Source organism: Narcine bancroftii, chromosome 9, assembly GCF_036971445.1.
Source record: "Narcine bancroftii isolate sNarBan1 chromosome 9, sNarBan1.hap1, whole genome shotgun sequence".
Lineage (NCBI taxonomy): Eukaryota > Metazoa > Chordata > Chondrichthyes > Torpediniformes > Narcinidae > Narcine > Narcine bancroftii.
The window spans coordinates 124,387,685-124,400,823 of NC_091477.1; the positions used below are offsets into that span (position 1 = coordinate 124,387,685).

The following is a 13,139-nucleotide window of genomic DNA, read 5'->3' on the forward strand; positions in this document are numbered from 1 at the left end:
CTCAACCTGGAGTTGAATTTCAGATAATTAAAATCATAGTATGCTACAGCATAGAAAACAGGCCATTTGGCCTTTGTAGTCTGTGCTAACCATTGTTCAGCCAGTCCCAATAACCTGCTCCCATTCTGTAACCCTCCAGACCTCTCTCATCCATGTATCCAATTTATTCTTAAAACTCAAGATTGAGTCCACACCCACTATGTCAGATGGAAGCTCATTCCACACTCCCACTACTCTCTGAGTGGAGAATGTTCCCCCTAAACCAGTAGTTTTCAACCTTTTTCTTTCCACCTACATACCACTTTAAGTATTCCCTCTGCCATAGGTGCTCTGTGATTAATTAAAGTGGTATGTGGATGGAAAACTCTGGGGGGAAAAAAACAAAGAAGACCTTACTTGTACATGAGAGCAGGGAGCTCCCACCAAAAGGTTGGCCTGACTCCTGAAGCCGGTAAGTGGCTACAACAATGGCTCGCAGAGCCAGAGAAAGAAATGCAACTGCGCATGCGTGATTCCTCACACATGTGCAGTACGTAGTGCAGCGACACTGCCGACAGGAGCAGAGCCTGGCTGCGGGACATGGCAGAAAAACCTCACAAAGATAAGCGTAGACAGAGCCGTTGTCATACCCACACTCCTGTTCGGCTCCGAATCATGGGTCCTCTACCGGCACCACCTACGGCTCCTAGAACGCTTCCACCAGCGTTGTCTCCGCTCCATCCTCAACATCCATTGGAGCGCTTACACCCCTAACGTCGAAGTACTCGAGATGGCAGAGGTCAACAGCATCGAGTCCACGCTGCTGAAGATCCAGCTGCGCTGGATGGGTCACGTCTCCAGAATGGAGGACCATCGCCTTCCCAAGATCGTGTTATATGGCGAGCTCTCCACTGGCCACCGTGACAGAGGTGCACCAAAGAAAAGGTACAAGGACTGCCTAAAGAAATCTCTTGGTGCCTGCCACATTGACCACCGCCAGTGGGCTGATAACGCCTCAAACCGTGCATCTTGGCGCCTCACAGTTTGGCGGGCAGCAACCTCCTTTGAAGAAGACCGCAGAGCCCACCTCACTGACAAAAGGCAAAGGTGGAAAAACCCAACACCCAACCCCAACCAACCAATTTTCCCTTGCAACTGCTGCAATCGTGTCTGCCTGTCCCGCATCGGACTTGTCAGCCACAAACGAGCCTGCAGCTGACGTGGACTTTTTACCCCCTCCATAAATCTTCGTCCGCGAAACCAAGCCAAAGATGTGGATGGAAAGAAAAAGTTTAAAAAACACTGTTTAAATTGTACCTCATTGACTCATTATGTGCAGGGTTTTATAACTCCAAAGGAAATAGGCCACTGACAATTTTTCTCAAGCAAAATATTTCAGTAACAATTGGGTCTAGAGCAGTGATTCTCAGCCTTCCATTCCCACTCACATATCACCTTATGCAATCCCTTACTCATCACAGAGCACTGATAGCATAGGGATTACTTAAAGTGGTACATGAGTGGAAAGAAAAAGGTTGAGAGGTCTTTAAATCGTTTGTAAATCTCTCTGCTCCTCTGCACTCCTCAGTGCCCGACCATTTACTGTGTATGTCCTTCCTTGATTTGCTCTTTGTGCAATATATCACTCTTGTCTGCAATAAACTCCATCATCCTTTTATTGGCTCATTCTCCCAGTTGGTTCAGATCCCTTTGCAAGTTCAAATATCTTCCTCACTGTCTACTACGTCTCCTATCAGCAAACTTGATGATCCAATTTACCACGTTATCATCCAGATCATTGATATAGATAATAAACAAAAATGGTCCCCACACTGCTCCCTGAGGCACACCACTCATCACAGGCCTTCAAAGAGAAGAGAGCCCATGTGCTGGATTTCAAACTGGAACCAGCTGTGGTCCACCCCACGTAGGCCATATGACTTTAGGTGAGGTGGAAAATCACTTGGAAGGTGGCTTCACCCATGAGTTGGCCTAGGAAGTCACGTGATAGAGTAGTGGCTGGTCATGGAAAACCAGCCCTTCACGGAGAAAGTGAAAAATAGAGTGAATGAACAAAGAAAACATAGAGAAGCTGCAAGATAAAGTTAACAAGAAGAATCTGAGGATGGTTCCAAAGAAAGAGAAGATAAGAATGACCGACAAAGAAGAAAGGAAAAACTCTGGGGGGGGGAAAAAAACAAAGAAGACCTTACTTGTACATGAGAGCAGGGAGCTCTCACCAAAAGGTTGGCCTGACTCCTGAAGCCGGTAAGTGGCTACAACAATGGCTCGCAGAGCCAGAGAAAGAAATGCAACTGCGCATGCGTGATTCCTCACACATGTGCAGTACGTAGTGCAGCGACACTGCCGACAGGAGCAGAGCCTGGCTGCGGGACATGGCAGAAACATCTGGAGGAACCAATGAGGTGACATCGATGGAGGAGGAAGCACCAGGAAGTCAAGAAAGGCAGCCAGAGAAGGAAGACAAAGACCCACATGGAAAAACAGAAGGTAAAAAAACAAAAGCAGCTAATAAATAGGGAATATTTTGATGAACAAATAAAGACACTAATGGACATCTTCATGACGAATTTAATATAATTTTTTTTAAATGGAAAAGGCAGAGGACAGAATGCAGAGAATGGAACTTACCATAGCAGAGATAGGAAAAAGAGTTGATGAAGTGGAAATGGGGATGAATGAACTAAGAGAAAAGCTGAAAGATGGGGACAAGGAAATTAAGGAGGTACAAGATTTGCTAGCTTAAAAAATTGACATTTTGGAGAATTGTAGCAGATGCAGCAATATAAAAAATAGTGGCCTTGAATGAAGGAACAGACATCAAGGGATTTATAAAAAAAATGCATCCCACAAATCTTGGGAGTGGAAGAACTCCAAGAAGAAATAGAAATCGAAAGAGCCTACAGAATATTTGCACCAAAGCCGCAACCACATCAAAAGCCGCGCTCTATATTAATAAAGTGGCTACGATACACAACGAGAGAGAAAATATCGAAGCTGGCAAAGGGTTGAGTGAAGGAAAATAAAGAACCATTGGAATACAATGGGGAAAAAATATTTTTCTACCCAGACATTGACTTTGATCAATTTGAAATATAAATATACTTTATTTGAACAAATTTGGGAACCATACAAATGCCAACCTCAGACCTTCATCTCCTAAAGTGATATGAATACAAGCACGATAAGATTTAAATATGTAAAAGTGGATGATACCTTTTTTCTTTGTTTTTTTGTTTTGTTTTGTGTGTTTTATTATTTCTTGGTTTTTGAAGGGGAGCGGGGAGGGATGAAGGGGGGAAACTTTTTTAAAAAAAAAAGCAAATGTTACTGTGCATCTTTTAATGATGAACACTTTTATATCTATATATTGTTACGGATGTGGTTCATGGTGCAATAAATAAAAAAATTACCAAAAAAAAAAACCATGGGTTGACTGGAGGAAGTAACATTTGGTCTGCTTCCTGGCCAGGTGACCTTCCAGGTTACAAGCACATGGAAACTCACCTTTGTCCCGACCAGCTTCTTGTCTGGCCTGTCGAATAATCATCTGTGTTACAATCCCTGAAGAGGAAAAATAATAATTCCATTCTGAAGAGAGGTGCTTGATCTGACACTCATGTTGCGATTCTCCACCAGTGAAGTTTTTTTAAATATAGATTCAATGGGTCCCAGAGCAGAGTACAGACCCTTTGACCCCAATCATTCATGCTGACCAAGTTGACTTTCTGGCTGATCTAATTTGTGAGCATTTGGCCTACAACCTTCCAGACCCTTCTTCTTCACATATGTCCAAAGCCTCTTGAAAGATGTCATTGTAACCTCCCCGCCCCCACCCCCACCCTACCCACAGCTTCCTTTGGCAACTCGTTCACCCTCCCAGTGAAAAGGTAGCCTCTTAGGTCCCTATTAAATATCTCCCCTTTCACCTCAAACCTATACCCTTTAGTTCAAGAACCATTTGCACTGGGGGAAAAGAAAATGAGTCTTCACTTAACTTGCTATGATTTTAAGGTCATCTCTCAGCCTCCTACATTCCAGGGAGTAAATGTGGCTCTTCCTTGGCCACAAATTTGGGTTAACATCCTGGTGAATCTCTTCCACAGCTGTTTAAAAATTATTTATGGAATTAATTTCTATGCTTACTGGTATCCTGGTATATCCTGGTATATTGGTATATTGTAAAATCCTGGTATATTGTAAAATGGCGAAAAGAGGAGAGGAAGTAGGAGCAAAGGGAAGGTTTGTGATGTGGTTGGTACCAAGGGGAGGCGAATTCAACAAATGTTGCTGTTACTAGCTGAAAGAGATGGTGAAGGCCAGATCTGGCCAGAGGAGGAGTTCTGTTGTAAGAGGCCATGGACAAAGAGTTCAGAGTGGGCATGGGAATGCAGAATTAAAGGGAAAAAGGCCACACTTGTGAACTGATTGGAGAGTTCTGTATAGTTGTCTCACAATGTGTATGTGGTTTTTCCTAATGTAGAGAGACATATCATGAGCACCAGACACACATACACCATATTGGAAGGAATGCAAACTTCACTTTGAAGAAAAATCATTAAATTAATGGCAGTGCTGCCAGATCAGCTATTGCAGACCCAGGGACAGCGGGGAGCAGAGGCACAGCACTCCTCACATGGCCTGTTAAAAGAGGTCAACAGCATTTTATTCAAAATCCTGTAATTGCAGCGCCTGTGGGCAGACACCAGGGAGCAGCGGACTGGCACAGGTTGCCAGAAATCGGGTGAAACACCCCACTGTTGAGAGGGAGAAGCAAAGTAGACATCCCTACAGAACGGTGACCACAGCAGTGGACCAGCAGCTGAAAGACCACACAGGCATGGGCTGCTGGAGACTATCTCTTAGATACCAGGTATCAGAACCTGGATTTGAGAGGGTGCTGAGGGCAAGAATAGTTCCCAAAGGGCCTTGAGCATTGATAGTTTCCTGATCGTATCAGACATTTGAATCTGGAGTTTGGGTGGCCAGTGGATGGAAATGGGGACATTTTAAATAAATCTGTCAGGGCCCCTGAAATTTCTACTCTAGACTTGTCAAGGTCTGAGAATATACCTTGTCAGGCCCTGGAGATTTATCCATTTTTATTCATTTTAAGTCAACAAGCACGTCCTTCTCTTTAATCTGTATGGGTTCCATGACCACCCTTCCCTGGACTCTAAGCCAGTTTTCTGACTGTATACAGATGCAAAATAAAAGCCATTTAAGATATCTCCCATCTCTTCTGACTCCACTTTGATCTACAAGAAAACCAATTTTGTCTCTTAATATCTGTCGAAGCCCTTAGGAGTTTACGCAATCCTGTCTGCCAAAGCAACTTCTAGTCCTCCTGAGTTCCCTCTTGTGCTTTTTCCTGCATTCTATATTCCTCAAGCATTTGCTCCTTGTTGCCTATACCTGTTATACACCTCTCTCTTCTTAACCTGATCCCCAATATCCCATGAAAACCAAGGGATGCCTGTTCACTTTGCCTTTAATCCTCACTGAGCACACAAACCATATAGTCTCAACATTTCACCTTTGAAGACTCCCACTTACTGAGCAAATCTTGCCAAAAACCTGGCAACATTGAGGGAATATCTTTGGTCCTGTTCTCATGAATCCTTTTCAAAAACCTCAATCAAATTTGTGAGAGAATTTCCCCACACACAAACCTATATTTTCCAAATCCATTTGGATCTTGTCACTCAGAACCCCCATCCAGTAGCATGTCCATGTCTGGTGATGATGTCACTGACCTGCAACCTTTCCTGTATTAATGGTGATTGCTTCTATTTGTCATGAAGCGAATAATGTCGATGGTCAAACTTGAATTTTAGGGGATCCCTTGACAAGCCTGTCCTCTGTCAATTGCATTTCTGTGCACAAGAATTCCTGCTCCTTGTCATTGATTTTTTTCAGCTACAGATTTGTCACCAATTGTCTATCAAAATCTGAGGGATGTTGGAATAAAAGTTTTAAAAGTACCAATGCTATTTTTTAAACTTGTTACTTGATCATTTTTCTTTAAAAAGAAAAAAATTACTGTGTTCGTTTTATTCAGGAGAAAAGCAAAGGTCACCAGGAGTTGATCCAAAACAACTGGCAGCAGAACTACAGAAGGTGTCTCAGCAGGTACCTTGTGTAGTGAGTTCAGCCACAGAGAAAGGGATCCACAGCCATTCAGGAACCACATCAGCTGCCTCGAGCGCTGCCCCGAGCCCTGGGCAACCTGCTTCCCCTTCAGTAAGCAAGAAGCGACACAGCAGCAAGGTGAGCAGAGAATCCTTGTTCGTGCTGAAAGCGTACTCAGTCCTTCATAGGGTGTGTTGAGAAGGACTTTGTTTCCAGATTAATTAATATCATAACTGTATAACAATTACAGCACGGAAACAGGCCAATTTGGCCCTTCTAGTCCGCACTGATCCAAGTCCCCTCCTCTAATCCCACTTACACCTCAGGATTCCTAATAAAGGCAGTACCGCCCAATCCCCTCCCTCAGTACTGCCTTGGAATTGGGCAGAGGTGCCTCTAGGTTTATAACGATTAAAGCCTGTTAATCTCGACTTCTGGTCTGTTGGGTCTAATTGATAACACTACAATTTAATCGCTATATACTTTCATGCCATGGACAAGGCTTTTTAAGTGGAAAAGCTGGACACTGACCCTAAAGATCCAGAGTCCTCTGTAAAATTCAACCAGTTGTTGCACTACCTGAACGCCCTTATGAGGTGACATGATCTTCTAGAGGAAGACAAGAGAGTCCTGCTGTTTGCACAGGTTGGCCTCTGCGTTTTCCAGATGATAGAACCAGTGATAGGCACAAGAATTTATCTACAAATGGAATTCAAAATTGTTAATTGGTAGAGATCCATCAATATTGAAGCATTTAATTAAATTATGGAATAAAATTGATTAAGAGATGGGTGGAAAAAGTATGATTTCATCTAAATGCCTTTATATCAGAATAGACTTTTTTCTTTTTACTGTTGATCATCAGTTTTTAAAGATGTGGAATCAATTGGAGATTAAAAAGGTGGAAGATTGTTTTGAGGCTGGGAAATTTATTTCTTTTAATCGAATGAAGAAAAAATATAAACTTCCTAATTTTTTTTGTTATTATCAAGTAAAATTTTTTAAACGGATAAGTTAGGTTCCAGTTAAAAATTACCGAGACAATCTGCTTTAGAATTATTACTTAATAAAGGAGATATAAACAAATTTATTTCAGAGATGTATAAATTATTACAAAGGAAAATGCCTACATTAAATATTCATAAATCAAGATTAAAATGGGAAATTGATTTGAATAGAAAGATGAAAATGATTGGAAAAATGCATGTAGAGATAATGTTACTAAATTTATTAATGTAAGGTAGAGGTTAGTCCAACAGAATTTTTACATCAATTATATTTAACCCCTCAAAAATTAACTTAACATCCTCAGATTTATGTTTGAGGTGTGGTAAAGAGACAGGTTCTTTATTCGATTTGGTTATGCCCCAAAGTTGAAACTTTTTGGATCCAAGTTAAATTATTTTTGCAAAAAATATTGAAAGTTAAACTCTCACTTGGTCCAATGTTTTTATGAAGAGATATTAAAATTATTAGTTTAAAATTAAGATTAACTATGCATCAAATTGAATTTTTACGTTTAGCTTTAGTTGTATCTGAGAAAAGTCTGGCCATCACTTGGAAATCGGATTTGGTGTTGGGAATGCAAAGATGGCAGACTGAAATGAAATCTTGTATCCCTCTTGAAAAGATAACATATAATTTGCAGGATAAATATCATTTCCCTTTGAAAGTATGGACCCTCTCTTTACAAATTGTTTGTTTGAAGATATGAGCTCTCAATCCATTCTGGTGATGATTCTTGGTTTCATAGCTGGAAAGTTGAAATTTCCATGTAATTGATCATCTCCTCCTTTCTTTTTCTTCGTGGGTAATTGTAGGGGGAGGAGGGTGGGGAAGTTGGGAAATAATGGGGAGGGAGGGGGGTTTGTTTTTTACATATATCGTTCACGTATTTTTCTGTATATGAATTTTAAAAATGGATATAATTGTAAAAGAAAGTATTTAAAAAATCTGTATGGAAATGTTTTCCAGGAGTTGAAGTTAAGGTGCTGTGTAATATCCCAATGAATTCAGCCCACTGTGTTAGCCTGGGAGAGTTTTCTAATGTTAGAATTACAGGTTTATTTCAGCTGATTGACTTTTTCTCTGTGTACTTCTTCATGCTCGTGCTTCATTGTAAAGACCATTTATCTTTTCGAGTGTCTATTTCTGCAGATCTACTATACCAGAATAATCATAGAACTCTTCCAGGTTGCACAGAAGGATTTAGAAAGGATAGAGCAGAGAGAGAGAATGTAGGATTAAAAATCCATGTGAAAAGAGTGAGAGAAGTTGTCAAGAGAAATTCAGCAGAAGTCCCTTTATTTTTGCAGAGCATTGGAGGATCGGTTGGAAAAATGTTTTCAACATCTTTGCGATCTTCTTACATCCATTCTTGCACATTAATGCAAAGAAATGGAAGCAAGGAATGAATGTAATAATTAGATAAAGGAGATAAAAAAAAATGCCTAACAATAATCATATTATTATGTTTTCATTCCTATAAACAAATGGGAAATTTAACCTATTGTTGCATAAAATATAGAGGTTAAAGGGTATCAACTGGAGGAAATGGTTAATCATGAAATAAAGAAGTTGTTTTTTTGTGATTTTGCAGCCTCCTGAAACATCAAGCAAGTCACATCCAGTCACTGGAGAAATTCAGGTAAAATTTTTGTGTCATTTTGTTTAATGTTGATGCTTTATTTTTCTAACATTTGCCATTGTCAAACACGATTATAAATCAAGAATTTTAGAATAATTAGGGCACAAAGGAGACCATTTGGTCAATCGTTTATGTATGTACTAGATTCAAGCAGAGAAATCTGATCAAGACCCATCTCCCACAGCCCTGCTGGTTTCTGTCCTTACAGAGTCCATCCAGTTCTCTTTTGAATATCGGAATTGGCTGTACATCCTGACAGTGATTTTTAGGTCATCATCTCTACATAAAAATGAACACAATACCTCAGTGCCTTTTGCCCTTTAATTCTGTAAATCAAAGTCTACCTGACGGAATTCTGAAATAAAAACAAAAATGTCGGAAATGCTCAGTCTCTCTGAAAAGAGTAACTGAGATCCCATTTTGAATGAATAACTCTTCAGAACATGAAAAGTAAGTGTGTTTTCAGTTCTAGATGAGGGAGCATTTGAGAGAATGGAATGTTCCAGACGAAGGTGTGCAGCCAGTTTGATGATGGCTCCCAAAGCTGAATGAGAGGGCTTAGAGAAAGCTAAAATGAGAAAAGAATATACTTGAACACTTGAGTGCAGAGCAGAGTCATGACTTGAATTTATGTCAAAAAGGAATGCCAGAAATGCCCAAAATATCAGGTGGCACTGGACTACCTTGGTCTCTTCCTGATAACTACCATGCTGTCTCACTCTTTGCAACTGAAAACCCAATTGTATTCTTACTTCATACCTTGATGAAGGGCTCAACACAACAGTGCATGAAAAATGAGGCAGTGTCTGTGGTTTATCGATTATTCAGGGATCTGATGGCAGCGGGGAAGAAGCTGTCCTTGTGCCGTTGATTTCTCATCTTTAGGCTCCTGTACCTTTTCCCTGATGGTAGCAGAGTGAGAAGGACATGGCCTGGGTGGTGGGAGTCTTTAAAGATAGAGGATGCTTTTTTAAAACACCGCCTCATATCGATGTCCTTGATGGAGTGAAGTCTGGGGCCTGTGATGTCGCAAGCCAAGTTAATAACCCTCTGCAGATTATTCTTGGCCTGAGAGTTGGTGCCTCCATACCAGGCAGTGATGCAACCAGCCAGAATGCTCTCAGTCGTACACCTGAAGAGGTTCACAAGAGTCTTTAGTCACTGAACCTCCTCAAACACCTAACAAAGTATAGCCACTGGCGAGCCTTCTTCATGATTGCATTAACGTGAAGGCTCCTGGACAGATCCTCAGAGATGTTGACACCCAGGAATTTGAAGTTCTTTGCTCTATAAAGTACACTGACCTGCTGAGTTTCTCCAGCATTGTGTTTTTACTGTACTCTTACCTTTCCACCCTGATGTGTTGATGATGTGAAATATCAGTTATTTTTTTTCCCCCACAAATGTTACCTGGACTGAGAATTTCCTGCATTTTCTTGTTTCCTGGTCATTGAATCATCCATGAGTGGAACACGATGAACTCTGTCTAAACCAATCATGATTTGGTATGCTTCTATCAAATGTGTTCTCAATTGTTATTGTGTCAAGCAATTCCTTCTTCTCCTGACCAGATGTAGGTGCAAGTGCCCCAGTTTATGCGCTGAAATCTTCACATCCTGACTAAGTTGAATGACCACTATTGAAAGAAATGGCCATTTTTGTATTTCATCAAGGTTCATCATAATTTCTCTGCATTTTATTCTCTGCCCCAATTTGTAAAACGCATAATCTCATCTGCTCAATGGATACAATTATATTTTGTCCTCTCACCCTGAAACATCTCCCTTTGTTCTATGTTCCAAAGTACTCAAAATTTAAATGTTGTTTTACCTGACTTAGTACCATTGGTTAGATACTTAATCATATTTTAAAGATGTGTTGCATCAATAAGGGATGGGCAATGTCATTCTGTTGAAAAAAGCAACATCACACATAAAAGAATGAAAGCGTGATATGCATAGAAAGGGAAATAATAAACTTAGATGTGAGGAATCTGGTGAGAACAACTCTAGAATGTATGGATATGAATGTGTAAAGTGTGGTGAACAAAATTGATATTGTAAATACAGGGTATTTGTGAGCATACAATGTGGAAATAAAACAGGTAACAAAAGCACAGATCGAGACACCGTTTCAAGGCGAGCTGTTCAGAAAACAATGGAAGCAAATAATGGTGGAAGCATAAAGCAAATAAAAGGGCAGTAGTGCTCAGGAGAACAGATCCTTCAGCCCATTATCTGTGCTTAACACATCAAACTTGAGTGCTTCCACCTGATGGATATCATTTCATCCCCTTTGTATTCATTTTGTCAATCTTAAACCTTTATTGTATACATTAAGTTCCACTATTGGATCTCCTGGCAGGCTGTTTCAGGCATCCACCACTGCATAAAACATTTTTCCCTTATGTCCCCCTCAAGCTTCCTCCCGTCTCACTTGAAATGCATGTCCTCTAGTTTGTCAAGACAGGCTGCATCTGTGGAAAGAGAAATAAATTAGCATTTGTGGTTAACAAGAAAATTTGCAGATGCTGGAGTCAAGTGCAATCCCCAAAAGTGTTGGAGAAACTCAGCACGTCATGCGGAAGTCGAAGGCCATCAATGTTTCAGGCCTGAGCCCTTCATTGGGAATGTCCTTTGGGAATGAAGGGTTTGGGCCCAAAATGTTGTTTGTGTTTTACTTCTTATAGATGCTGTGTGACCTGCTGAGTTTATCCAGCACTTTTGTGTAAATTCTTCAGTGTTAACTCTTTGATCTCCTGAGTACTTTCAGAACTTTTTGTCATATTTCCAGTATGAGCATTTATTTTTCTAATTTTCAAAGAAAGAAGAGATGACATGAGAATATGCATTGAAAATTAGTTAGTGTTGTGGAAAGAGCAAGTCCTCAAGGTGACAAGGGCAGAATCTCATTATTGCAGTCTGATCTAGACCATCAACCAATGAGAGGAGGTTTGTGAAATTAATCTGAGGAGAAATTACTGTAAGGCTCAAGAGGTAAAGATTACTGAGGTTGTAGATGTCAACTATCCTGATCTGAATTAAATTCAAGAGAGATCTAATGTGCAACAGGATACCAGAGAAGAAAACTTGAAAATACACACTAGATACATTCAAGGTATTGGATGAAACCCGGGCTCCTCGGAGAACAAGTGAGGGACTAACAGTGGCATGGTTAGTGTAGCAGTCAGCACAGTCTATTATAGCACTAGCAAACTGGGCTTGAATCCACCATATAATCCGTAAGGAGATTGTATGGTCTTCTCCATGACTACGCAGATTTCCTCCGGGTGCTTCCGTTTCCCATCTTCCAAAGACATGTAGGGTGTAATTGGGCAGCATGGGGCTCATGGGCTGGCTCTCTAAATTTATATTAAGAAAATTTAAAATATATAATTTAATGTGTAAGACACATTTAAGCTGAACAGTTCCATCATAAATAAGTAAAATGGAGGTTTGAGAAAAGAATGACAGTGACAAATAGGACAAATGTGGTTGGTTATTTCATGTTGGGATTGACATTATGGATGGAAAGATGCTTCTGTGCTTTAGGAACCTATAAATGTTGATCAAGAACAAGCCATTTGGCCCAATCATTTATTTCTGGCCGTAAATCCTTTCTAAATTGATTCTATTTGCCTGTATTAGATCCATAGCCTTCTACTCTTTTCCACTCCAAGTATCTGTCCAAATATTGTAATTGTATATACATACTGCCTCTTCTGGAGCTCATCCCATTTAACCACCAGAAACTTACCCTTCAGAACTACTTTAAATATCCTCCCTCTTACTTAAACTTGGGCCATTCGCTGGAGGCTCACTTACCCAGCAAGAAGATTTCTTTTTTATCTATACCTCTCCTCTGCCTCCTACCCTATATTGAAAATAAACTCAGCCTATCCATTCTTCCCTTATAATTACAGATCTTTATTCCAGGCAAGATCCTGGTCCATTCTCTTCTGCATTCAATCAATTTATCAGGATTAAACTCCACCTGCCATTTCTCAGCCTATTTCATTAAAACGCCAAAATCACTCAATAGCCTAAGACTACTCTCGACAGTGTCAACATCTTCATGAACCTTAGTGTCATCTGCAATCTTATTGATCATGCCTCCAACACCCTTTTCCAAGCTATTGGAATGTCTTACAAACAGCAAGAGCACCAATCCCAGCGGAACATCGCCAGTCACAAGCATTCAATTACAAAAGCAGCCTGCCACTTTCACACTCTGTTTCCAATTGCCAAGTCAATTTTTTAATCCAATTTGCCACTTTGTTCAAGATCCCAGGGTCTTAATCTTTTGGATAAATATCCTATTTGGGACTATATGAAAGGCCATGTTGTCATATTGAAAGCCT

General features: G+C 40.4%; 1 protein-coding gene across 5 annotated transcripts in view; it reads left to right on the forward strand.

Moving 5' to 3' along the window:
• LOC138742788 (protein piccolo-like) overlaps positions 1-13,139 on the forward strand; it is a 99,115-nt gene that overhangs the window by 18,754 nt on the left and 67,222 nt on the right. For 3 of the 5 annotated variants that reach the window (XM_069897727.1, XM_069897728.1, XM_069897729.1), the window contains exons 1-2: positions 6,231-6,270; positions 8,732-8,779. Coding sequence is in view for 2 of the 5 variants with exons in the window: in XM_069897731.1 (XP_069753832.1) it covers positions 6,062-6,270; positions 8,732-8,779 (257 nt within the window). In the remaining 3 variants the exon portion in view is untranslated. Of the gene's footprint in view, positions 1-6,061; positions 6,271-8,731; positions 8,780-13,139 lie in introns of those variants that run through there. The other 2 variants (XM_069897731.1, XM_069897730.1) reach the window with 1 other exon arrangement.